The sequence below is a fragment of the Macaca fascicularis genome, chromosome 9, assembly GCF_037993035.2.
Source record: "Macaca fascicularis isolate 582-1 chromosome 9, T2T-MFA8v1.1".
Taxonomy (NCBI): domain Eukaryota; kingdom Metazoa; phylum Chordata; class Mammalia; order Primates; family Cercopithecidae; genus Macaca; species Macaca fascicularis.
This window is the reverse complement of record NC_088383.1, coordinates 122,620,424-122,646,039: the sequence shown is the minus strand read 5'-3', so window position 1 is coordinate 122,646,039 and position 25,616 is coordinate 122,620,424. Positions and strand designations below refer to the sequence as shown.

The 25,616-nt window shown below is 47.7% G+C and overlaps 2 protein-coding genes across 7 annotated transcripts in view; one reads left to right on the top strand and one right to left on the bottom strand.

Moving 5' to 3' along the window:
* The window catches only part of NRAP (nebulin related anchoring protein), a 76,725-nt gene extending 69,017 nt beyond the window's left edge, over positions 1-7,708 (top strand). For all 4 annotated transcript variants that reach the window (XM_015456707.3, XM_005566467.4, XM_015456705.3 and 1 more), the window contains 5 exons: positions 805-909; positions 4,236-4,343; positions 5,642-5,953; positions 6,734-6,865; positions 7,451-7,708. In XM_015456707.3, the coding sequence (XP_015312193.3) occupies positions 805-909; positions 4,236-4,343; positions 5,642-5,953; positions 6,734-6,865; positions 7,451-7,558 (765 nt within the window). In that variant the 3' untranslated portion in view covers positions 7,559-7,708. The remainder of the gene's footprint in view (positions 1-804; positions 910-4,235; positions 4,344-5,641; positions 5,954-6,733; positions 6,866-7,450) is intronic.
* The window catches only part of HABP2 (hyaluronan binding protein 2), a 38,995-nt gene continuing 20,308 nt past the window's right edge, over positions 6,930-25,616 (bottom strand). For 2 of the 3 annotated variants that reach the window (XM_074002761.1, XM_065521426.2), the window contains exons 4-14: positions 22,062-22,178; positions 20,470-20,577; positions 19,193-19,309; positions 18,305-18,424; positions 17,644-17,815; positions 15,760-15,857; positions 14,328-14,583; positions 13,107-13,249; positions 12,210-12,344; positions 10,557-10,702; positions 6,930-8,303 (exon numbers count right to left, since the gene is read on the bottom strand). In XM_074002761.1, coding sequence (XP_073858862.1) covers positions 8,139-8,303; positions 10,557-10,702; positions 12,210-12,344; positions 13,107-13,249; positions 14,328-14,583; positions 15,760-15,857; positions 17,644-17,815; positions 18,305-18,424; positions 19,193-19,309; positions 20,470-20,577; positions 22,062-22,178 — 1,577 coding nt within the window. In that variant the 3' untranslated portion in view covers positions 6,930-8,138. The remainder of the gene's footprint in view (positions 8,304-10,556; positions 10,703-12,209; positions 12,345-13,106; positions 13,250-14,327; positions 14,584-15,759; positions 15,858-17,643; positions 17,816-18,304; positions 18,425-19,192; positions 19,310-20,469; positions 20,578-22,061; positions 22,179-25,616) is intronic. The other variant, XM_005566471.5, reaches the window with a different exon arrangement.

Here is a 25,616-nt window from a genome sequence, read left to right as displayed (position 1 = left end):
GATCCAGGTGGGCTATGAAAATACTAATTTCTTGAACATATATTAAGATGTTTTATAACAAAGAGAACTTACTATGTATATTATAATTATTACCATTAATGTTAAACAACAAAGGCATTGAGGCTGTATCTTTTTTTTTTTTTTGAGACATAGTCTCGCCCTGTCACCCAGGCTGAGATGCAGTGACACGATTGTGGCTCACTGCAACCTCTACTTCTCAGGTTCAAGCGATTCTTCTGCCTCAGCCTCCCGCATAGCCGGAACCACAGGCACCTGCCACCACTCTTGGCTAATTTTTGTAGTTTTCAGTAGAGACGGGGTTTCACCATGTTGGCCATGCTGATCTTGAACTCCTGACCTCATGATCCACCCACCTCAGCCTCCCAAAGTGCTGGGATTATAGGTGTGAGCCACCGCGCCCGGCCGAGGCTGTATCTTGTTACTAGTAAAAAGCATGTGCAATGCTCAATTGCAAAGATTCTCTGAAGTATCTGCATATCTTCTATTGTGTAAAACACCCAGGTATGGCCAACCATGGTGTTGGTTTGTGGCCCATTTGGAGCAGATCTTGATGAATATTTTTAACAGTCTATTTAAAACCAGCTGCCCCATCTGACCCTGGCTGTAAAGGCATCCTCCATCAAATTGTGGGTTCTGGAGGGACACTGTCCACGGACAGGACTGGGTTCTGTTCTATGCGGTGGGCACTCAGGTGGAGGGGGCAGGAAAGGGAGTCAGTTGCTTTTCCCCTGTGGTTTCAGCCCACACAGTTCTCCATTTACCATGAGCCCATCTTATTCACAGCGCATGTATAGATCCGGAGATGCAGAATCCCTGCACAGATACACCCTGATCCCCGACCACCCCGATTTCACCCGAGCCCGCCTCAATGCGCTGCATCTGAGTGATGTAAGTGAACTGGTGGTTCATGGAGTGTGTGCCTACTTTTGTAAAATGATCTGTACCCAATGTGGATTTTATTTTTGTTTTTTATAAAGTTCTAGGAGGGAGGACTTGGAACACAAAGGACACTGAACTGAGAAACTGTTCTATGACTTTCAGTCATTTTCCTCAGTGGTCTTCATATATTTTTTTTTTAATCTGAAAAATGGTAATGGGGCTGAGCTAAACTGAGGTTCTTTCCAGCTCTAAAATTCTGACTTGGACATGGCTCCAAAGACCACGGTGATGTGCTGGGTAACCATGAGGGGAGTGGTCCCCTGGTCCTAGCGGGTGTAGACACCTGCTCTTTCTGTTTCCTGGACCCCTCTCTGTAGCCATTCAGAGTAGTGTCACTGGAGATGGAGTGGCTCTGTCTCACTCCGCAGTTTGGAAAGATGCTGCAATGGTAGCCCATGCCATCCGAATGCAGCTCGCTCCTTTGTGCATGGGACTGTGGCCTCCAACGCTCTCGTTTCCCTTGGACATGTGCCCTTTGCGTGCATAACCAAGCTACTGTTTCCTAAACCCGGGCTTGTTGTTAGCAGGGGTTGGAAGCCCCTGGTTGTAATAGAATAGGCGGCCGCTTGGCCAGCAAAGCTGTGATCCTTGGATAACAGGTAGAGAGACGGCAGAATCAAAAGACACTGTCAGATCAGAATAACACAGGCTGAGTGTGTTGGCCTGGGGCAGCGTGGGGCCTCCCAGAGTCCGGCCATTCTTCCCTCTCTGGCCTGGCCATTGTGTCCTGGGGCTCCGTGCAGATCAACAGCTGCTACCGTTCACCCCAGAGGTGGCTGCCTCGCAGGGGTTGGCGAGAGGCGCCTTCTAGTTAGCGTGTGTATTAGTTTGTTGCGTTTGTAAAGCCCTGTGGGATCCCATGCAGTGAATGCGATGGTGCTTTGTAAATATGAGTTATTATGACCATTTGATGCTTTTGAAGGATGTGCAAGGGATAATTTTAGAACAGCAGCTCTGGTGGGCTGACCTCCATCTGGGGAAGCAGGACCTCCCCCTCAGCAGAGCCTGCACAAAACATCCATCTCATTAATGCTTCAAGGATGGGGGAAGGCAAGGCCTCCATTTGAGGAACTATTGGAGACCCATGGCTGTAGAAAGTGGGATAAAGCTGCCAGTGCATTTGGGGCCCGGCTTCAGGAGGAGAGTCACCCCAGGCTGGTGATAGAAGCATCTTCCCTCTCACAAGGGACGCCGGTCTGCAGCGTCCTGGAGCTGAAATTAGCCACCAGGGTATGCGGATATGGATAACTCATGAACCTCTTTTGAAAGAGCACTTCTTCGGGGGCGTGTAGAATACGCACAATTGGATCAAGTGCTCTGTGAGGAAGATGTGGAGGGAAAGTGACCTTCCTGGGCAAAGAAAGCCATTGAGATGTGTAAGGCAGCCGAAATAACTAAAAATCAAATGACTCTAATGTGTGAGGATGAGGACAAAACTGTGCCCACTGTGATAAAGAAGAGGAACGCCCAGGGTTCCAAATCAAAGCGCCTACGGAATCTAAAGACTCCCAGTGGCAAGGCAAAAACCTCAACAGAATAAAAAACTCAGGGAGGAAGTGATCACAACCAAGCAAATAGTACACAGGGAGAAGTCACCCAGAGAAAGGGGGCCCACACACTCGGGAGACCCCCGATCTGGGCCATGCTTTCTAGTTGACCCTGAGTTACAGAGACTCAGAAGCTGGGGTGCATTGGACACCAAAGTGGGGTGACATTGGAGTTTGATGTTGCATCAAGTTTACTGTCAATAACCAGCCCAGATCTGGTGTGGGAGTTCTTATTAGGAAGGCATGGTGTGCCCCTTGGAGAGAGTGATCGGGGTTTGACTCTATTTGCTACTCTAACCTTTGTGGGGCCACCCAAACAGAAAGCAGAATGCTACAGAGGATCATCAGTCTGTCATCATCTGAACATTCCTACATGTCTTTCAGTCCTAACTGCTAAACTCAGTGGTGACCCAATAAATCTAATCATTTTGGCTCTGTGATTCCTCAGTTAGGTGATTATCCCAGGAGTGAACGGTTCTGCATTTCCAGGGCCTAGAACACAGTAGACATTTGGCTCAGAGTTTACGGCATCGAGTGTGGAAGTCAGAGGCGAGGATGGAGGTGAAGGTGGTGTGATCTGCAGTACAGAGAAATGATGAGATCCGCCATGCTTGCCCCAAGCACTTTGTGGTCCTCTCTAGTTCCAGGCCCAGTTGTGGGATGGGGTGGGCCACTTTGCTTTTCATCTGCCACTCCTCCTTTGCTTAATCCCCCCAATCTCCCGTAGAACAGAGCACCAGCCTTGACCTCCATTTCCAGGAGACAAAAGGACGGTTCTTAAGGGCCCCCTGACCTGCTGTAGCTCGTGGAACGTGTGAGCAACCGACACGGTCTGGGGCTGTCACTTTGTCATCTGTTGGTGATGCGCCTCTCCTGCTGTCTCCCTTCTCTGTGGCTGAATAAAGAACAGCCTTCCACTGGGATCTCCAGATGCCTCCTTTTATAGAGCCATTCCCTTATCTTGAAAAAAAAAAATATTAGCTACATGAAGGCACAGAAGATTTTGATGCCTCTATCGGTGATGTGGGTCTACCTGAGGACTAAGAGGATATGATTACAGACTCCCAGAGGGCGTGTGAGAACAACTTGAAAAGGGAAAAAATGAAAGAGGAAGATATGAAACACATGGGTCAGGTGCTCGGTCAGGTTCTTGACAATAAATTTAATTCAGGTGAAGGCTCTTCCCTTCGTGCAGGCACCAGGGGTGTATATGAGATGCAGCATGCCTCATAGTGATGGTGCAGGGCATGGCATCAAAGCCAGGCTGAGGCCCCTCCGGATGTCAGTGGAGCTAACGAACACATGAGTGCCAAGGCCCAAGGAACAGCACTTTCAGCATGTGGGAAGAAACTGGATTCTGGAAGCTTGAATTCAGCTTCCAGAATTCAAGAAGCTGCAAACCTGAAGCACGGAAAGTGAATGCAAAGACAGGAAGGAGTGGGTTGGGGCTTTCTGATACCAAGGGGATGTTGCAAATGAGCCATACTCGAAGATCACAAGCCTCACAAGAGCAGGGCCTAATGGGCGGGTTGGGGACTTAGAGCTGAAGCCTTTTACGGCCAACCTCACCAATCTCAGTGCTAGGGAGTCCCCAAGGTGGACATGGGCTTATAGGTTCTGCCGTCCTGGGAACCAACAAAGGTTAGGAACCATTCCTGCTGAGTACCAGCAACATGGAAGACAGTGGAGTGACTGCCTGCTTACTCATGCTTTTGTTTTTCCATCTAGAAAGTCTACAGAAACTCCTGGGAGCAGACCCGGGCTGGCAGTTACGACTTCAGGCTGGATGCCATCCCCTTCCAGACTGCCCGGGCATCCAGGGAGATTGCCAGTGATGTAAGACCCCATGTTCCCTCCCATAGTCACTGATGGGTTTTTCTCTGGTTTTCCCAGTTCTGTTGAAAGGCAAACCACCACGACCTGTCAAGATTATCTCTGCACCAAAACTGAACACGTACTGTATTTTAAATGAAAGAAAAAAAAACAGGCTTTACTTTCTAGCATCTTAGGGAGAAATTGTGGTCGAGGAGGGCTGTATTCCCATTCTCTCTCTTTTTAGAGAGGCACTCTTAAAAGATGATGGATGAGTACCAAGAGGTCCATGAATATGTGCTTGGGTTGTTGATTTGCAATAAAAGGACTTCTTTTAGCTGAAGCTCCGTGGCAGAATAGAACGAGATAGGGCTTTTGCCCTAGAGGGACAAGTTCAAATCCTGGCTCTGTCACTTAGGAATTGGCTGTTTGTCTTGGGCAAGTTGCTCTAATTCTCTGAACTTAATTTTCTACATCTATGAAATAGGGATCTTGTCTCCTGGATTAATGTAGGAATGAAAACAAAATCATATATGGTGTCAGGAACATAGCAGGTATTCTGAAAGAGAGGGCACCATTGACTAGACAAGTGTCCACAGTGCTAGACGGAGTCTCACTTGGGAACAGTTTCCTGCTGATCCACAATTTGATAAGTACAGAAATTAAGAGCATGTGATTTTTGAATTTTTTTTTAGCAATTAGGACATTGTAGCATCCAAGCGTGTGATCACTGGACTCATCTCACTGAACAGGGTGAAGGCCAGGTTGGGTGTTACCAAATACAAGTGGTATTACTACATACTAGCCACATGCAATAGGACCATACATGGGTCTTTAATGCATTGGAAATGTAAAAAGCAAATCAAATTGGGACTGAGCCTTCACTGTAGATGGTTTGAGGAGCACTGGACTAGGTCCCTGAAAGCTGGAAAGAATCAAAGGCAGAGTGGCCTATGTGAGAATGGGCACAGTTCTCTTCCTGTTGGAGTATCAATGATAACAGTGACAATACCAGTAGCCACCACTCAGTGGGCCAGAGCTCATGCCAGACATGAAGCTCAGCCCCTGTCTGATTGAATCCTCTCAGCGTCCTACGGGGTGGAGATCATTCTCCAGTTTTATCAGATGAGGAAACTGAGGCTCACGGAGAAACTCAGTAACTGGCCCATGGCCACACAGATAGGTCTACCTGGATCCAAAGCCTGTGCCTTTAACCTACTCTTGAGCCCCCTGCTGAGAATCCCCTGGGATGGCCCCATATGTGAGGCTGGCCCTGGGGGAGGTAGGCACCCATGACCTGCCTCTGCTCCTCTGACTTGCAGTTCCGGTACAAAGAGGCTTTCCTGCGGGACCGAGGCCTGCAGATCGGGTATCGCAGCATCGACGATGACCCAAGGATGAAGCATTTCCTCAACGTTGGCAGGCTCCAGAGTGACAATGAGTACAAGAAGGACTTTGCCAAGAGTCGGTCCCAGTTTCACAGCCGCACAGACCAGCCCGGCCTCCTTCAGGCCAAGAGGAGCCAGCAGCTGGCCAGCGACGTGCACTACAGGCAGCCCCTGCCCCAGCCCACCTGCGACCCGGAGCAGCTGGGCCTCAGGCATGCTCAGAAGGCCCACCAGCTGCAGAGTGATGTGAGCCACCTCCACCCACTCCCCTGAGGCCCTTCCTCTGGTGCCTCTTCCTAAGAGATGGCCATAATGCCACGTTCCATGTTAGCTTTTGCGGGGGCTGGGCTGAGAGAGAATCCAAGACACTTAACGCTTTAGTGCCAGAAAGAATAACAACAGTAACTACCACTTCTTGAGCGTCTCCTGTGGGTCAGGCTCTGTGTCAAATGCTTTCCAAGCCTCGTGCCATTGGCACTCATGCCAACCCCAGGACTGCCTCATTTTACAGATGAGGAACCTGAGGCTCAGAGAGGTTCAGTGACTTACTCAAGATCCCATAACAAATAAGTGGCAGACCTAGGATATCAACTGCTTTTTGTGTGCTGTGAGGGCCCAAGCTCTTGATGGCTATGCTGAACTGTTTCCAAGGGATCTTAGTAGCCATTAACCCAGCCTTTGCATTTTCCCTGGGAAGAAACTGAAGCCCAGAGAAGGGAAGTGGCCTCCCTAAGGCCACAGAGTATGTGGAGCAGGTGTCACTGCCCCACCCACTCCCAATTGCAACTTTTGTTACTTGAATGGGAAGATGCAAGAGACAGCAACATGCCTCCTGGACTCACAGCGCATTGGGGCCCCTGTGCCAGGGAGATGCTGCTTATGATAAATTTTTTCCCCTTGTTCTGGCTTTACTGATGACAGACAACATAGTCTCATTGTGACTGCCTTTTTAATCTTCTTTACTTAATGGTCAAACCACTCCAAACCCTGCTGACATATTCCTCTTGCTTCCCTCTTACCCTCAAGGTCAAGTATAAATCAGACTTGAACCTGACCAGAGGTGTTGGCTGGACCCCTCCTGGCTCCTACAAAGTGGAAATGGCTCGGCGGGCCGCGGAACTGGCCAACGCAAGGGGCCTGGGTCTCCAGGGAGCTTACGTGAGTATCAAGCTGCACAGCCACCCTGGCTTGCAAGGCCATGGGGAAAGACACACTCATTGTGTCTTTTCAAAGTTTATTTTTGGCCAAAGGTCAGCTAGCTCTAAAGAAGTGTGAAATGCAGCTCAAACAAGGCGCCTAATTTCATGGGTCTGAGATGACCAGGCAGATGACACGAAGGTTAAACTTCCTGCAGGGCTTTCTCTGAAGTCACAGCCATTAGTTCTGCAGAGGCAAACCTACCAGGGCTACATCAATCCCGGGCCAGGGCAGCCCAGGCTGTGCTGACTGCTTGCTCGTTACATTCGCAGAAAGGGTCAGGGACTCGCTGGATACGACAGTCTGCATTTTGAACCCTACTTTGTTCAGAAGAAAGACGCCAGGTCTAAATGAGAGATTGGCTTTGCTTCTTTCTCATTCTTGCCTTGAGGGCCCTTTTTCTCGGGGAGGGTAGAAGAGGGGAAAAGGAAGGGGAGGGTGAGCCTGTTAAATGCTCCCGGGGCTTCTTAGCATGCCCTGTGGGAACCGGGGCCGGGGGTGGGGGCGGGAGAGCTTCATTTTAACTTGGGGTATGTTTGATGTCAGCATCGGAGGGCAGAAGCAGTGGAGGCTGGAGATCATCAGAGTGGGGAGGTGAACCCAGATGCCACTGAGATTCTGCACGTCAAGAGGAAGAAGGCCCTGCTTTTGTGAGCTGTGTCCACCCCGATTCTTGAGAAGCCAGAGAGGAAGTTTGCTCACCAGAGACATGCTTCAGATGGCTTCGATTTCGGCGAGCTGGAAAAATGGCCCACCAGCCCATCCCAGATCTGCCTTTATTAAAATAATAACTCTGAAAGCAAATGGAGAATGTCGTATTTGTGGTCCTCTCTGATACCTAGACGTGGATGGCTGATTCTGTTGAGTACCACGAGTGTCTGGGCTGAGGAATAAAGATGTGACGGTGGTTCCCGTTGATGCTGGGCATTCTGGAGTCTGCATTTGCAGATGCCTGTGGTGGAGGCAGTCTCTGTGAGCACTGATTTTCTAGAAGGCACAGTTGGTTGAGGAAAGCAAACATACTATGTTGTGTTGATTCCATCAGAAGCCTGGTGATATTGTGCAAATGTTGGTCTGGGAAGGCCCAGGCTGGGTGGCAGCTGTCTCTGCTTAGAGTAGGGACAGTCCACTGCGTGGTCCCCTGGAGGTTCTGGGGGTGCCCGTTGTTGGCCATGAGGCCTCCTGGTGTCAGGGTGCCAAGGAGAGTGGGCTCTGAGGTCCAGAAGACAGTACCTTAGAAGCCACTTTCACTTTTGATGGTGGCTTTGATCCAATTCAGGAATTTGGTAACTTGGGTGTAGACCCCTGGCCTCGTCCCACACTCCAGGCCCCAGCTCACTATCCCATAGACGTAGTAGGTGCCATCCTTCTCACAAGTCAGGGGGCCTCCAGAGTCACCCTAAGGGAAACAGAGGCATAAGCTCATCCTCATGAATCAGAGACATTTGGAGACGCCCCCACCTCTCTCCAGGGGGTGTCAGGAAGGGATGGGGTGGAGTCCCTTGCCAGCCTCCGTGGGCTTCTCGGGAAAGCGGTGACAAGGCTCTTGCCACATCTCACATGATACAAGACTCTAAGGGAGAGAAGATAACAGTGCCCTCCATCCCTGAGTCCACGCGGGCTTGACAGAGGAGCTGCAGGGCTGCACTTCCCGACTCTTAGTGATGCAGATGTTATGACTGAGTTCTTGGGGGCCCTCAGCACACACAGGGGAGGAGGATGGGGACTCCAAGGCAGCATGGCCTAGGTGCTCAGCATGGTCTATGGGGTTAGATCTCCTGGGTTTCAAGCCAGGCCCTACCACCTGCCAGGCATGTGACCTTGGGCCTCAGTTTCTCACACTGTAAACCATAGATAGCAATAGATCCCCATCCCCCAGGGTTCTTGTGAAGATTAATTATTTGTAAAGTATATAGAACAGTGCCTGGTTCATATTAAACCCTCATGGAAGGTGGCGAGGATGATGATGGTGAGGAGAAGAAGACATTGAAGATGATAGCTCTCGAAAATAATACTGCTTAGGCACTACAACTGACAGGTTTTTTAAAAAATGAATTCTCTCTTTTAAACTTAGCCACAACCTTGTGATCTTATGGATAGATTTGTTCCATTTTATAGCTTAGGCATGCGAGATTGAAGAATTGCTTTCATCACTGATAAAATTCATAAAGTAAGAGACAGAAACAGGTTTCAAATCCACAACTATTTGTTTCCAAAGCCTGTAAGTGAAGTCCTTCAATTAGCTAGGGAATTGAACGAGGGTTTTTTGTTTGTTTTTGTTTTTTTGAGACAGGATCTCGTTTTGTCGCCCAGGCTGGAGTGCAGTGGCACCCTCTTGACTCACTGCAACCTCCGTTTCCTGGGTCCAAGTGATTCTTCTGTCTCAGCCCCAGTAACTGGGACTACAGGCATGTGCCACCATATTCACCTAATTTTTGTATTTTCTTTCAGTAGAGACGGGGTTCACCATGTTGGCTAGGCTGATCTTGAACTCCTGACCTCAGGTGATCTGCCCGCCTCAGCCTCCCAAAGTGCTGGGATTACAGCTTGAGCCACCACGCCCAGCCTGAGTGAGCTCTTTTCTTAACTATCTTCTGGGAAGGAGTTTAGGGCAAATTGCACCCATCTGCCCCTCCTCTGAGTATGTGAACATCCTTGGCTCATTGGGAAGAGACAGAGAGTCACAGGAGAGCCACAAACTCTGGAGAGAGGAACCTAGATTCCCATCCCAAAGTGAGTTCAAGGCCAACAAATCATTGTGGGTTCCTTTGTACAGGGAGGCTCCCTCAAGGAGTTGGGATTTGAATGTTGGCATGCTGTTTTTCAGGACACTTAGAAGTTTATGGGGACAACAGTCAGAAAATTCTAAATGGAGCTGTTCCTGGGATTCTAGAAAGGACCCTGTGTGATGTGATCCCTAAAGAGAAAGGGACTATCAGGAATGGGCTTTGACTTGGGGCAAGGCCCAAAGTCACTTTAGCATTGGTTGATGGAGCTACCACCTTCTCCTTCTGCAACAGTGTCTTTGAGTCACAAGCCTCAGCAACTTGGGGTTCCAAAAGGCCCTAGGCTACAGATATACTTTGTTTTCTAGGGCTAACACACACACACACACACACACACACAGACACACACATGAGTCCTCATGATGAGTTAATAGTACTGTAAAATCTCTAGCTTTAGGCCTTCTTCTTTCTCCTTCTAGCCACTGATCTTCTGGACAGTTCCCTGTTTACTGGGATTCTCAGAAATGCTGCCCAACACTGAGGCCACAAACCCCTTTGATGTCCTGCAGACTGTATTGTTCAAATCCCAGCCCTGCCACTGGCCACCCAATTGCTACAGGCCAAGATAACTTCTGTAAGCATCTGTAAAATGGTGATCATGATATCACCTTCACCACTGTGTTGTGAGAGTTAAATTAGACAATGCAGGCAACGTGACCTCTGTGGTCATTATGCTGAGTCATCCTGAGTTGATGTGGATGAGGATGTACCAGGGGACCAGGGGGCAGACACAGCTCATCTGTGTCTTAGCTTTACCACAGGTGAACCTCTGAACCCAGCTCCCAGCCCAGGGCGCTAAGGGGCCTCCGCCTAGTGAAACATCCTGCCGGTCTCTCCTTCTACAAGCACCACTTGGAGTCTCTGACCTGGCAGGTGTCTTGCCCAGGTTTCTGAAGGTTTCCCGCACAGATCATACTGTCATCAATCATGTGATCATAGAGTTGCCGGGAGTTGCATAAAGTGTTGGAGATCAGCTTGACTTTGGCATCCAGGAGCTGGCGGGACCCTTTTCCTGTGGGGAAGGAGCAGAGAAAAGAGTACTACTGTGGGGACCAGGGTGGCACCAACCCCAGCAGAAACCACACTGTCATGGAGAAGCCCACCAACTCTCAGCTCAGAAAGGAAGAATTGTTCCAGGAGATGAGCAGAAAAGCCTCATCTTTAGCCTTCAACATGCCAGTGCAGACCTACAATCCTGTGCTGGTCATGACAGATGGACCAGATAGTATATTCCCTCCTCTCTTTCCCCAACTAGGCCATGAGGTTCAGGAGGAAATAGATGCTGTCCTAACCATTTTAAAATCCCCAAGGCCTAACCAAAGGACTGGCACAGTTCTTAGTGGATGGATGGATGGATGGATGGATGGATGGATGGATGGAGGGATGGATGAAGTGCCCTGTGCAGTAGGCTACCTGCTTCCTAGAGCAGGCATTTTCCCCTGTAAAGAAAATGAAATAAATCAAAACATTTCATTGGCTTTGAACATAAAATCTTAGAGGCCTGTTCATGAAAAGCAAAATAATTCTAACCTAAGCCTCCAAAAGATTCCCATCTGAGACATCACCATGCTGACCAGACCATATTGAGCAGAATAGAGGTTGACAAGTGCAGATGGACTACAATGAAAATGGCTGTAAAATGAGTTTACTGGCTGACCCTAAATCCAATTAGCCAGACATCTTTCTCAAAAGACTCAAAGTTGTATATTACATTTCACCGTGCTCAGATGTGTGGAATTTCTGCAGACTTATTTAAAGTAATTCTCGCTATTCATTATTAAGGACAAGATTTGGGAAGGAAGAGTAATATATTTGGAGTATTCAGGAAAGACATGAAATACTCTTCTGATTTTTTTTTTAGTAGAGGGTATAATCTTGCCAGTACTATGAGGAAAGTAATCCTTGGTTACTTTTTAAAATGAGACCAGATCCTAAAGACAAATCAACAGCTGGATTTAACACAATTTTATAGAATGTCTACTGTGTGGAGAACCCCAACCAAAGTACTGTGAGACAGACAGAGATGGATGGGGCCTGACCCCCATCTTCCAGGGGCTGACTTAATGAATGTCTCTTTAGAATTCTGTCATCCCCTGTGATCATACTTGCAAACCTAGGATGTAAGTATGATTATTAAGAAACTAAAACTCAGTTGTTCAAATGACAAAGTCAAGAACTGAATGCTAGTCTGTCTGACTCAAAAATCCATGATCTTTCCTCTTTCCAATCTACCTAGGGAGGGAGAAAGGTCTCCATAGATGCAGGGTCAATGCTTGGTAAAATCCAGGTAGTTAGGGGTAGGGGCCAGGGACAGATATGGAGATCAGAGAAAATCAGGGAAGGCTCCCTGCAGGTGGAGGAATTTAACCAGATCTTGATCAATGAGGCAGATGCTTTCTTTGGTTGATGCATCTTGAATATGACACTCATTTCAACTTCAAAAGGGCAGTTGAGTTGGGCCTTTCTTCTCTGGTTGATGTAGTTCACCTAAGTCATGGGAGAGTGCATGGCCAACTCACCTGTTTCTGTAACACCCCAGCCAGAGATGTGGCACTCACTCCCAGAGGGAAAGGACCCATCAGGCAAGCACACGGTCTTCACGTATTTGGATTCCAGAGCACAGTGACCATCCACCGGCTTTAACTTGAGCAATGCTAGGTGGAGAGAGAGGTAGAAAATGGGTGTGATGTCACCTCTTTGTCAAAGAAGCACCAGCTTCAAGGTGGCCACAGCAAAGCCCCAACCACCCCTGCCATGCCTGACAAGCTTCTTCCACGGTCATTTCATATTTTGAACTTCCACCTGGGAAGGAGTAGCACTTCAGGGCGAGAGTCACGTCAAGAAATAATAATTGACTTTGAAATCACGTTTAATCCATTTTTTTTAAGAAACACGCCGTTAGAGGGACAAAAAGGCTACTGAGGAAGGAGAGAGAGGTGGGGGGGATCCTCACGATAAGGGAAACGGGGTACAGAACTGAGCAGCCAGTAGCTAGGAATGTCATTGCATTTGCACTGGAGCACCTGCCAGGGGCTAGGGACCAGGCATGCCTGCATGCACATTGTGTCACCTGATTGCGCATCAGTGTTTCCATTTCATAGAAAAGAAAAGAGGGCTCAGGGAGGTGAGCTGGCTCCTGGTGAGAAAGTTGGGAAGCCGGGATTCCAGGCCAAGCCCATTCCATAGCACAATGTTCCTAGTATAGCTTGCCCTCAGTTTAAGAGCATATGCGCATTATCCACATTTACACATACCCTCAAAAACTAAAAAGCTCTGGAACACGTTCCCGACTTCACAGGGTCCACAGGGACCAAAAACAATCAAGAGCACCTACTAGAACCAAACTTCAGCTTTCCATTCATAGAGAAATCCACCCAGGACAAGACCCTCAGGAGAGCCATGAAAGAGGAACTTGCCAATATCATTGTGGGGAATCTCATCTCTTTCATTGTAGTGGGTGTACTTGAATATCTTCTCCACCCTAAAGCTCTGCTCGTGAAATTCTTCTTTCTTCAGGTCCTGGTCCCCTAGCACTACCTTTAGATGTCTGGTTTTTATGCTGCAAGGGAAAATGAGATGGTCAGGAAGGCTCTGCTTCTGCTCAGCTGTGTGGCCTTTGGCAAATCTGACCTTCTGCAGACTCAGCCTCCTCATCTGTAACCCTTGTCTCACTCACAGGACTCTGCTGTGGTGGGATCCAAATAAGATTATGTAAGGGAAGTGCTTTTATTAACAGAAGCAAGCTCCAAATGTAAGCTATAACTTTTACTCACTTCTCATGGGAGACCTCCCATTGTCCCTAGGCCTTCCAGAGAAACAGCCATTGCCATCTTGAACCAGTCTTCTAAAATCCATTGGCAGGTGCTAATGTCTGCCTGCTTGACCTCTCTTGGGGAGCACCTCCTAGAAGCTCAGAGAAATCATTTACTACAAGGTGAACTGGAAGACCTTCGTGACCACCTCCAAAACCCAGGCTTTGTTGGACCAGCCTTGACCATGAGCATAGGGAGCTCAGAAGGGGGTGACTCTTCAGCTCCCCAGAAGTTACTTGCCTCTCTAAGGCACACAAGAGGCATGGATGAAGACACCTGACTCAGAAGGGTCATTAGTGATGGCATCAGACAGAGGAGCATGCTTTCCTCTGTTCAGGGCAGGACAAAAGAAGTCAAAGAAGTAGATAGAATGGGATTTCCATCTTACTTGTCCACTTAACCTTCCATACGACTTTAGGCAAGGTAAAGGCAGAATCCCAAGGTTCAAGATCCTCACTTACAAAAAGGGAATAACAATCTTTTCCTCCACAAATATCTCCTCAGCACTTGCTATGTACGAAGGCACGCTCAAGACCCTGGAGATCCCACAATTAATAAAACAGATAAAAATCCCTGACCTTCCTCAGCTTGTCCTCCAGCAGACAGCTTTGAGGATTAAATGTCATTTAATAAATGCTGTGCCCACGGTAAACATTCCAGATATGGTAGCTATTTTCCCTCTGGCTTTCAGGAGCCATTCTTTTGCCCTTGAACAGATCAGAACCCCTAATCCTGCCAGAGCTACCAAGACGCTGCTCAGAGGGGAAGGGAAGAGCACCCCCAGGCACTCAAGCCACCCTGGTCCCTGTCCCAGCCAGCACCTACTCGGTGCAGTGGGCAGCAGTGAGCACCCAGCAGGGGTGGATCAGCGCCCCTCCACAGAAGTGGCCCTGGGGCATGGACACGGTCAGAGGCAGCGAGGACTGGAGGGACGCCTGCCATGGGTGCTTGCCCGCCGTGCTCTTAAAGCCTCCATAGATTCTCTTGATCTTCCTCTCTGCTATCTCAGTCTTTCCGCAGGAGTCAAACCCCAGAAGCTTGGTTGATGGCTCAGTGGGGATTTCCTCTGGGTAGGCAATGTCTGTGGGACACAAGAAAGACAAATTGTGCCATTCAGCCTCCCTCCAGTTCCTCAGCAGGGCTCAGGCAGAGGTATGACTCTGAGCCCAGCAGCTGAGCAGGGGTCCAGAGCTGAGAGACTGCACCGGTGCACACAGGGTGGGCATACAGTAGGTGCACAGTTGATATTTGTAGAATACATTGCGCAACATAAAGCAAGTCTGTAGAATTAACAATGCAGATTTTTTTCTTCCATTTCAAAGTATGTGACTCCTAAGATTGACATGTACACACATACATTATGTTTATGTAAATATACAAATCCATCACTGGGTATTCACATTGACAAAGGCCCCACAATTATAAGTGTGCATGATCACTGTGCCTTTCATTATTAGTGCACAATTACAATTGTGGAGGCTTTTTCAGGGTAGAGGGGAGGGTATTCAGATGAACTAGAATAGGTGAGATAAAACATTTGCACAGATGACTGTGATACAAAAGGAGAGAGAAGTAAATGTTGTATAGGTGGTGCCTCGTTCAGTTCCTTGGGATTTGTAAGGAGGCAGAGATAACATTTTACTTGAGAAATCAAGGAGGACTTCCTGGAGAAGGGGATATTTGAGTTGGTTCTCAAAGAATAGTTGTATATGCACAAGAACAGATATGGGATGGAGCGTTATAGACAGAGCGACCATAAGATCAGAGGCGCATATGTGAAACTGCTCAGGGAGGGAATCCCACTGGTCAGGGTGAAAGGGCACATTGTTCCAGATGTGGGCACAGAGCGGGGCCAGGGCAGATGGCCAGGAAGACTGTGAGGCTGGAATTTGGATGCTTTGTATCCTGAGAGGCTATGGGGGCCCAGCCAGTTTGATCACCATTGTACACCCAGGGCCCAGCACAGTGGCTGGCAAACAGCAAGAGATGGGTAAATATCTGTTGAGGGCACTGATTTGGAGTCAGAAACCAAGAGTTTAGGGTTGGACTACCTGACCTGAACCCACAAAGGTATCCAGACCTGCTTGGCATCCTGGTGGGTGCAGACGGTTGGGCAGTTGGGCTGGCAGTGGGCTGTGAATTGGTAAAGCAAGTGTGGAGGAAGAATGGGGTGAGGGAGGGACCAGGTGCCCGGGACATCTCCCTACAAATCTCCATCCCCCCACCCCCTGGGCATCTGAACAGCCATGACCTTTACCTTGGGCTGCGCAGGCTGAGACATCACAGTATTCCCAATTCACCTTGTCATTGCTAACTTTGATAAAGCACCAGGGCTTTTCGTCCGCGTCTGGGTTTCTAAAATACAAAACAAAACAACTCAGAGTCAAGGCTTGGTGAACCCACTGGATCTTATTAAAGAACCTTTGCATAAGAAGGTGCCAGGCTTTTGTGCTCCCCCGGGACCACATTTCTTTGATTCCTCCAACAGGTTATAAAACCTTAGCACAGAAGGGTGTTTATAGTTTTTTGGCAAAACCTTGACTTCCAGAGGAAAATCTCAAGGACGAGGAAGCAGTCCCAAGTCTCATGCCAGATCCACAGGACGTATCAAATTATTCGTAGGAAAAGAAATGAGATCCCTGTTGAAGACCTTTCCACGTCAGGAGAGTAAAATCATCACATAAACATGGTGAGAGTTGGGTTCCTCTGCCTGAGCCTTTGAATTCTGTGTATGGGAATCCTCTGAGAAAGGCTGCCAAGAGATCCCCCTCCCCGCCACCCCCAAAGACAGCTACACAAAGGGAACAGCCCAAGGTGAGATAAAGTGGAAGGTACTAGTGTTTTGTGAAAAAACAAAAACAAAAAAAAAAACTTCATGGCCAAGTGCGGTGGCTCATGCTTGTAATCCTAGCACTTTGGGAGGCCAAGGCAGGTGGATCATGAGGTCAGGAGTTCAAGACCAGGCTGGCCAAGATGGTGAACCCCATCTCTACTAAAAATACAAAAATTAGCCAGGTCTGGTGGTGTGTGCCTGTAATCCCAGCTGCTTGGGAGGCTGAGGCTGGAGAATCGCTTGAACCTGGGAGGCAAAGGTTGCAGTGAGCTGAGATGGTGCCACTACACTCTAGCCTGGGTGACAAAAGAAAAAAAAGAAAAGTAAAGAAAAAAGAAAAAAAAAATCCTTATTTATGAAGCCAGTTCAAAACCACACAAAGACCTCCTCCCCTTAATCTGTAACTCATCTGACTCATTGGCCTTGGCTAGACAAAGGGTAGTGGCAGGAAGACAATGGAGCGGCCTGGAGGCAGCAGAAAAGGAAGAAGGAAACTAGATCACCACCAGGGAGAGTGGTGGCATTACCCTCACATGGGAAAGCCTGAACATCTCTGGGTTAGAGACCATCACCTTCGACAGACATTCCACTTGCTCTTCTCCGTCTCTGTCTGGAAGTTATGTGGGCTCATGTGATTATTTCTCACCAACAAAGTATGTGTGGGGAGAGGATGTGTCCCTTCTAGGCTGAAGTAGTGAAAAACCCAGTCTCTTCTTGCCAATCCGGAGTATTTGAGTAACCCTGTGGAGCTGAATCCCCTACCATCATCACTACCAACCCACATGATACTTGGAACATTAGTAAGAAATAGACTTTTTTTCTTTTCTTTTCTTTTCTTTTTTTTTTTTTTTTTTTTGAGACAGGGTCTCACTTTGTCACCCAGGCTGGAGTGCTGTGGTTCACTGCAGCCTCGACCTCCTGGGTTCAGATGATCCTCCCATGTCAGCCTCCTGATTAGCTGGGGCTGCAGGGGCTGACCACCACATTCAGCTATTTTTTTTTTTGGTAGAGACGGGGCTTTGCCATTTTGTCCAGGCTGGTCTCGAACTCTTGGGCTCAAGCAATCTGCCTGCCTCAGCCTTCAAATCATATGCCTGTGCTGTGATTACAGGCATGAACCACAGTGACCGACCCGGAAATAGACTTTGATGTATTTGAGCCAGGGAGATTTGGCAGTTGTTTACTATGGCAGCATAACATCGTCTATCCTGAGTAAGAAAATCTTCCTAGAAAGGAGGCTGATGAGTTTCAGTGATCTGTTTTAAAATAAGTGACCAAAATCAACTGAGCATGAATAAGGTAACTTACCTGCAGAAATTGTGCTCCCCAATCCCATGGGTTTCAGCATCCTCCATAAATATGTTGTAATTCTCCTGCAAGAGGAGGTGGGAGTTCCAGTAAAGGCATGCATGCTGGTTGACTGTCCTATTCATTTTCCCTCGGTAAGAGTAGCCATCGCCAACATAGCAGTCATCAGAACCTCCGAGAGAGCAGGTAGCAATGTGAGAACCAACAGCCACTGGCGTGCTTCTCCCAAAAAGGGCTTGGTGGGTATGTCAAGTGGTGAGAGAACTGGACCTGCATATTTATCGCCCTGGGATTTCACCACAAATTTCAGAAAAAAAAAAAGTGTTGAATGTCCCACATTTAATCCTGCTTAAAATATGAAATATAGTGGTTGTAGGGTGTGGGAGCTTAGTTCTTTAATTCTGGCTCACACAAGAACTGATGGAAGGTGGGCTAAGGCCTAGGGATGCCCAGGTGGTTTGACTTGCCTACACTATGCCCCAGTTTATTAGTTTCTTTACAAGAAGCCAGATACACCCTATCCCCTTAGGCGAGAAGGCTGAGGCAATAGTAGAGTTTGGGAAACTTGATTTGAACCACATTCTGGCAACAAAACCCAGAGAGAAAAGGGTTCCAGAGGCCTCACTTGTGGCCCTGATGAGGTGGTGGCAGAGACCCATACCTATTTCACAGAATTTCCCCTTGAACTGGTCAGGACAGGCACAGGTGAACTTGGATCTCCGCTTATGCCGGGAGCAGGTACCACTATTCTGGCAGGGGTTTGGCCTGCACACAGGAACCACTGTGAACAAAGGAATGGGGCCAGGAACACTCTTCAGAAGGAGTTGCAGCCCACGTCTGAGATGACAAGGAGACATTGGTGGCATTCTACTGGTGTCCATCCTTTCACGAAAGGTGGGTCACCAGAGGGGAAAGACAGATCCACTGATACTCTAGTAAGTGTACACAGAAGCCTTAAGAACATGAGCTAACGTGGATGAAGCAATATGGCTGGAGGCCAAGACTAAGTGAACTTAAGTAGATGGGTTACTCAGTAAGAAAACGAAGAAGCATGGTTGGAGCAGTGCTGGGCCCCGTCTGAGCTAGGTAGAGCTAGGTAGAGCTCTGCCTGCTGATACCCATGTGGCCATGAGCAAATGAGTTCACCTGTCTACATTTCAGGCTCTTCATCTGTAAAACCCTTCCTTGAGGTGTTTTTGGAGAATGCAAAAGAGATCGTATGTTTCCTGAGACAATGCCTGCCTCATAGCAGGGACTCGATATGTATTCATTCCCCTACTTGGTCCCCCTCAGGAATAGATCAGGGTCTACTTCCTGGAAGAAGTGAGTTTCAAGATGATTCTTTTTGGATGGGAAGGGACACAGACCAGTCAACTCCCACTGAATTGAGTCAATCCAGGAATAATTAATCTTTAGAAATCCTAGGGAAAAGGACCATCTCGGATGCCTGCCACAAAAACATGAGGTGCATCTGGCCTTCCTTGCAGAAGGGTGCAGGTAAAAAATAGGGCACAGAGAGCCTAGCGTCGAAGGGGCCTCCACCACTTACCTTGGGAGCAGCTGGGGCCTGTGTAAGGGTGTTTGCAGACACAGCGGTAGTAGGGAGGACTCTGGGTAATGAGACATTGGCCCCGGCCACATGGGTTGTCCTTGCATGTGTTTTGCACTGTAGGAGATCCATAGAGAAGTGGGGTCAAAACATAAGACACTCTTTGGGGCACATTTTCCTTAGAGGGATACATGTACAATACGATGTTTGGGGTGGGGTGACTGACAGGGTTTGTAGCCTTGTCCGTGGTCCTGAAACACTAGGGTACGCCAGGACAAGGCTTCTGTCTAATTTTGGGGTCATGGCGGATTGTCTCCCACGTTGTTTCCCGTGCCCATAGTCTTAATTTTTCTATCTTAATAAAAACTTTGATAATTGTTACACCTTCAACAAACAGAGCTGCAATTTTAGTCTCTCCATTTTCTAGCTAACTTCAGAGTCCTTTTACAGTTTTGTTACTTTTCTGAGAAGTTGAGTAAGCCCAGACACTGTGTTTATACTCGATATTCTCAACCATCCTGAAAAATTTATTGAAGAAATTGCAGGATTGAAAATGAAAAGAATAAGTGAAGAGGGCACCAAGGGAAGAAGTCAACCACAAAGCCATACGTACACCTAAGACCCCCTTTGCCCTCCACCAAGTAAGATGGTTGCTAGAGCAGCCTGAATCCAGATTTTCTCTAGGGGTACAATTAGCCCCTAGGAGTCCTATTCTTGAAGCTTTATTCCACGGCCTCATGTTATGCCCACAAGAGTTCACTAACAGCAGATACAGTGAGGATGGCAGAATGAAAGAGCATGGTCCAGAAGTCAGGCACGAGGGCTCTAATTTCTGCTCTACACTTAGCTAGCTGTGTGGCCTTGATCAAATGCCCTCACTCTCTGGGTTCCCTTTCTCTGACTGGGTTGGGTCTCATGTGCCCTGAGATCCTCCCTGCTCTCCCATTTGAGGACAACAGTGCTCTGCTGCAGTTAGACGAAACACTCTAAGCACGAAGTCCTGAGTTTGGAATACATCTTGGTTAGAGTCCAGCTCTTATCCCCTCTCACCCTCAATCTTCCCATCTGGAGAATGGATGTACTAGTTCCATCTCACAGTGCAGGGGTGAGGATCCAGTGAGAGGCCGCCTGGGACCCTGCAGAGGAATCCACTATGCATGATACAGTATTTGCAGTTATAATCCTTTCCATGGCATCACACAGTGATTTCTCACACAGAAAGGACCACTTCTTGTTTAACTCAGAGGAAAGAGTGGATCTAGTGATGATGCACCCACCTTTCTGACACTTATTCCCAGAGAAAGGGGCCAGGCAGCTGCACGTGAAGGTCCTCCCGTGAACGAGGCAGTCCCCACCGTGTTCACAGGGGTTGGGCTGGCACGGATCTAAGACACATGACAAGAAGGCAATGCCGGTAAGGAATGGCAGGTGAGAAGCCCCCCACTTTTTCATCTAATTTCAGTCTCCTGCCCCAAATGAGAGAGTAACTACCAAACCAGAAACTGGGGAAAGCAGGAAAACATACATTGTCCTTAAACAGCAAGGAAAATTGCAGTCACCTGACCAGAGAAAGGGATTCAGGTTAGTGAGAAGAGAGGCGAGAAGGAACCACGACTGTCTCCCCTCGGCCTGGCTTTGGACGGGGCCTTTCTCATTGAGAAACTCCCCTTTTCCCTCATCAGTGTTTTTCTCCTCCCAGTCTTGCTGGGAGTGCCACAGGGTCTGTCTCTGATGCTGAAGGTATTTCACAAGCCTGAAGACCTCCCCTACTTCCAGTGCCCAGGGGTGGAGGTCAGGAGTGGGGAAAGAAAACCCACCCCTAATGAAACGCAAGCTTTCTGAACATCAGGAGAGAAGACCAAAGGCAAGAGGGTGACAGAAGAATTGGCGGCGAGGAGGAAATGACCCAGTGGCCTTCATCTTTCTTCAACTACTTGTTCAGTTAGATTTTGTCATATTTCATCTGTGCCTGTGGCTTTCATGGTTGTCTGAATGGATCTTCCCTTGGGGAATTCTTTATCCTTCTGTTCACACACATTGTTCTTTGGTTCAGGAACTAGGATCCCTGGGCCCTGCTCTTGTTTTGATGGTCCCTTCTGATGTTCCCCCATGCCCTGTATCTTGGCCCTGCCTTCCAGGCCACTTTGCACAGTTACACAGCTTTTATTCCAGCTGCTAAGTGCTTTCCATTCCTTCTCCTCGTTTAGTCACATGGCATTGCTTGGACCCAGCTTCTTATTTTCTTTTCTGTCCCATTGCTGGGGTTAAGAAGCCACGAAAATAAAAACAAGTGTGGTAGGAGCATGTGTGTGTGAATACACACACACACATGCACACACACACACAATCTAACAACTGTGGAAAGCTTCTAAAGAGTGAAGGGAGAAAGAAAAAGTTGAAGGGGAAGGAAAAGTCCTGGCAAAGGCAGGAGGGAAGGAAAGTCCCAAAGCTGAATGTGTACATGCTACAGTCTGGTGCTCAAGGCTGACATGGACTTCCTGCATTCTGAGGGTCTGACCTGTAATCTAAGCTATGGGAATGATTTTGAACACAGCTGCTATTCACAGCATCAGGAAACCCGGACAATGCTGCATTAAATTGCTGCATGACCTTGGCCAAGTCAGCTCCTCTCTTAGCCTCACTTACCTCATCTGCCATTTGAGGGTAGGGGAGATGTTCTCTAAGAACCTCCCCAGTCCTCACAGCATATGAATCTAACAGAAAAAAAAGCCAGTCCACATAATTTCTTCCATAGCTATTTTACAATGCTGGTCAGAGAGGAGGAGAGAGAGGCTCTTGCATGTGGTTCCATGTACACTCCCCTCTGTCCTTCTCCCAGGAGAGTCCCTGAAAGAGATTTGGTACCTACCGGCTTGGTCCTCAGTGTAGTACCAGTCAGGATTCTCAGGGTGGGTAAGTGTGCTACTGGTATTCTCTTCCGGATTATAATCCTCGTAGCTGTAGTCATACTGGTCAGGGGTCCAGTCTGCACGGTGGTAACAGGACAGAAGAAATCCTAATCATTCTACTTAAATAGGTCAGCATTTTATTTAGTTGGACACCTTTTCCCCAAAGAATTCAAAGTCCTGCAGGAGGAATCATGTGTCTCTCCAGTTCTGCACAGTGAGGGGAGTGGAAAGGAGGGCTCAGGCTTTGCATCTTTTCACTTGGGGGATGTTATGACCAGGCAAGGTGGTGTTGACATTTAGCGGGGTCATGAGCACCTGATTGGAGGCGAAGAGAAGAAGCCAAGTCCCAGCTTTCTACTCCCTTGACCTTGGATAAGCCAGCTGTATTATCGAGTCTTGGTTTTCTCATCTTTGAACAGCAGGAAGAGGACTGGGACCTAGCACATCTACAGGGTCTTACATGGGGTCTGCCCGGGGTCAGATTATACTATACTTGAGTGCCTGGTTGGCTTATCCTGTGAATAATATTTCTTGATGGGACTTCATTTGTCACCAAGTTGAATGAAATCAAAGAAAACTCATCATTTTCCTTTTGATCATGGCATCAAACTACTCCCAAGCAGTATCTACAGAGTCATTTTAACAGATAACATTTATTGAGCCTTTACTATGTACCATGCCCTGTGCTAAGCACTTCACATGCACCATCTAACTTCATTTTCATAAAAATCTAGGAGGTGTATTGTTCACTCTGAGTTGAGAAACCTGAGGCTGACAGAGATTGAGTAACTCGGCCAAGGTCACATAGCTACTAAAGGGCAGGATATGAACTATGGCAGTTTGTCTCCATGTAACCCCTAAATCTCACTAGTTCAACTGCAGCACTCAACTGTTTCAACTGGTGCCTTACATGGCCTCGGATACTCCCACACTTACCCTTGGGAAAATGTGTCCCACCATCCCCATTGAGTATCCAGCCTGCCCATTAGGAATTTCCCACGGATAACCTTGTAAAAGTTTATGGATCTTGTCTATGGTTGTAAACCTTACACTAGACTGGTCATTGGGGAAAAAACAGGTATGTGTAAGGTTAGCTGGACGCAAGCTCTTTGCTCTCTGGGGCCTTGTGGGGAGATCCTGGTAGCTCTGTGGCTGGTAGGTCCGTGGAAGTTTGGGATTTGAAGAAAGTCAGGTTGACTTTGCTCTCTCCAGCCGGCGGGAGTATGGCAAGTCGGCAAGTTGAAGCTGCAAGGAAGCTGTCCAGAGATGCATATGATAATGAGGCGGGAGCAAATGCAGATAGCTGACTTGAAAAGGCACTCCTACGGAGCCAGCTGATGGCTTGGAGGATGGCACTTTACCTAAGCCTGATTATCAACCACATTATCTTACTCGTCTCTCAGTCATTCTGTTAGAGTCTTTATCTCTCTGGCTTTTGAAAAATCGACTTTTGCACAATGGCTGTTTTATATTTCCCATTAAAATGGAACTAGCTTTTTATTTCTTTTTTGAATACGCCAACACTGGTTTCTTGCCAAAGTTTCACCTCATTTATCACAGTGTCAAGTCAAGACTCCCTTGGCTTGCTCATTATTTCTCCCGAACTGCTTTTCCCCACTATGAAAATGCTCCCAGGGGAGGCCACCTTTTTAGGGCTGAGGATCCAGGTTGAAGATAAGGCCATTGTCTTCCTGGAGCAAATAAAATTTTCCTCCATCTAGCGTGATAAAGCAGAGAAAGAGAGGGAGAAAGTGAGGAAAAAAAATGTTTTTCTGAGTTTGACATGAAAGATTTCAAACTGACATTTAGGAGAGACAATGGGGTTTGGTAATGAGATAATTGCATTGCTTAGTTATTTCTTTTTCTTTGGAGAGTTTATTTTTGTTTTTCCAACAGGCATTTATAGATAAGTGTCCTTTAGGTTGCTTCTGTAATTTCTCCCATCTCTCCCACAGGTTGGCAGTCAGATCGGCTAATCTTGACAAGGCCATTAAGAATTACTTCTTTTGCAGATATTTAGAAATGGGGAAGATTCTAATGTAGATGGTATGGTGTGACTTTTCCAGGTGACGAGGGGTGAATGAAATGTCTGTTAGAGGATTTTGACTTGAATCCAGACCTATTAACAAGGTCTGCTCACCTCTCAGTGAAGCCAAAGAAGAAATAAAATACATAGGCTTTGAATCATATTCCTGCTAAGAAAGGCTTCCTATTCTCTAGTGGGCCTCAGTGGAGATGGATAGAGCCAGCAGAGCTCAGTGGTCCCAGATAGCCAGGGTGGAAGAAGCCAACTAGCCGGTGGATATGCAAGGAAAGTCACCAAGATCCTTTCCATTTGGGATGGGCTGCCATGTGATTTGAAGGTGCTTTATCAGAGCATCATCTGGGAGGGTTTCTCCACTTCCAGGCTTAAACCTTATTTTGTCTTTCCCATTATGTTGGCACTTAATCCTATTGTCTGCATAAGTAACTTGTCTTGTGAACCTACAATGGACCAAGTGTTATGCCAGGTGCAGGATGGCATTGGGAATGGTGGAGAGTTATACAAATAAGAGTAGGATGTGGCCTTATCCTCAAGGAAGCCTCCAGTCAAGGTTGGGTAGGGGATGAAAGCCAGCTAAGGAAGGAGATTAAAGAGCAGTGAAGAGGTGAGGGAGCTAGAAGTGACCAAGTCTAGGCCTGGTGCCCTCAAGTTCCACAGTGAAACTCTGCCTTGGTATGAGCCAATCTGACGACAAAAATAGCCCTTGATTATCCACCCCTCCCTGTACCCATACCCTTTGCAATGTGACTTTTCAGTTTCTCCCACCAAGAGATTGAGTCAGTTTCCCTGCCCTTGGTTCTGGGTTGGCCTTAGGACATGCTTTGGCCAATAGCATGTGTGATGGAAGGATGGTGTGCCAGCTCAGAGCCTGGGCCCCAAGAAGTCTTGCTCTCTCTTGACTCTCTCTCTCTCTCCGGATCCTGGACCCATGTGACTGCCATGTGAACAGTTCGGCCTATTCTGCAAGAGCATATGAGAACACGTGGACAACAGCTGGCCTAGTGGTCCTAGCTGAGGCCTCAGACACATAAGAAAGCCCAGTCAATATTCAGCAAGATAAGATGCCAGCCAATCTGCCAGCTTCTGCAGACACATGAGCAAGCCCAGTCAGGATCAACTGAGCCTGACGCAGCCCAGAAGAACTGCCCAGCTGAACCCAGCCAAGATTGTCAACCCAAAGAATTGTGACCTAAATACATGGTCAGTGGTTTAAGCTACTAAGTCTGGGGTAGTGTATTATGCAATAATAACAAACTGACACACAGGACTTGAGTGATATTAGATTGCTAATGGGCTGAGAATTTTAGATACAAGAGCATTCCTCTGTGGCCCAGTTGGCTGGAGAGTTTTAAGTGTCATAGCTGGATCTCAGATGGCACCTCTATCTTGGGTATTTGGTCTATCTTATTTGTTTCCTCCAACTAGAGAGTTTCTTAAGAGGAAGGGCCATTTCCATTCCTCTTTTAGCCCC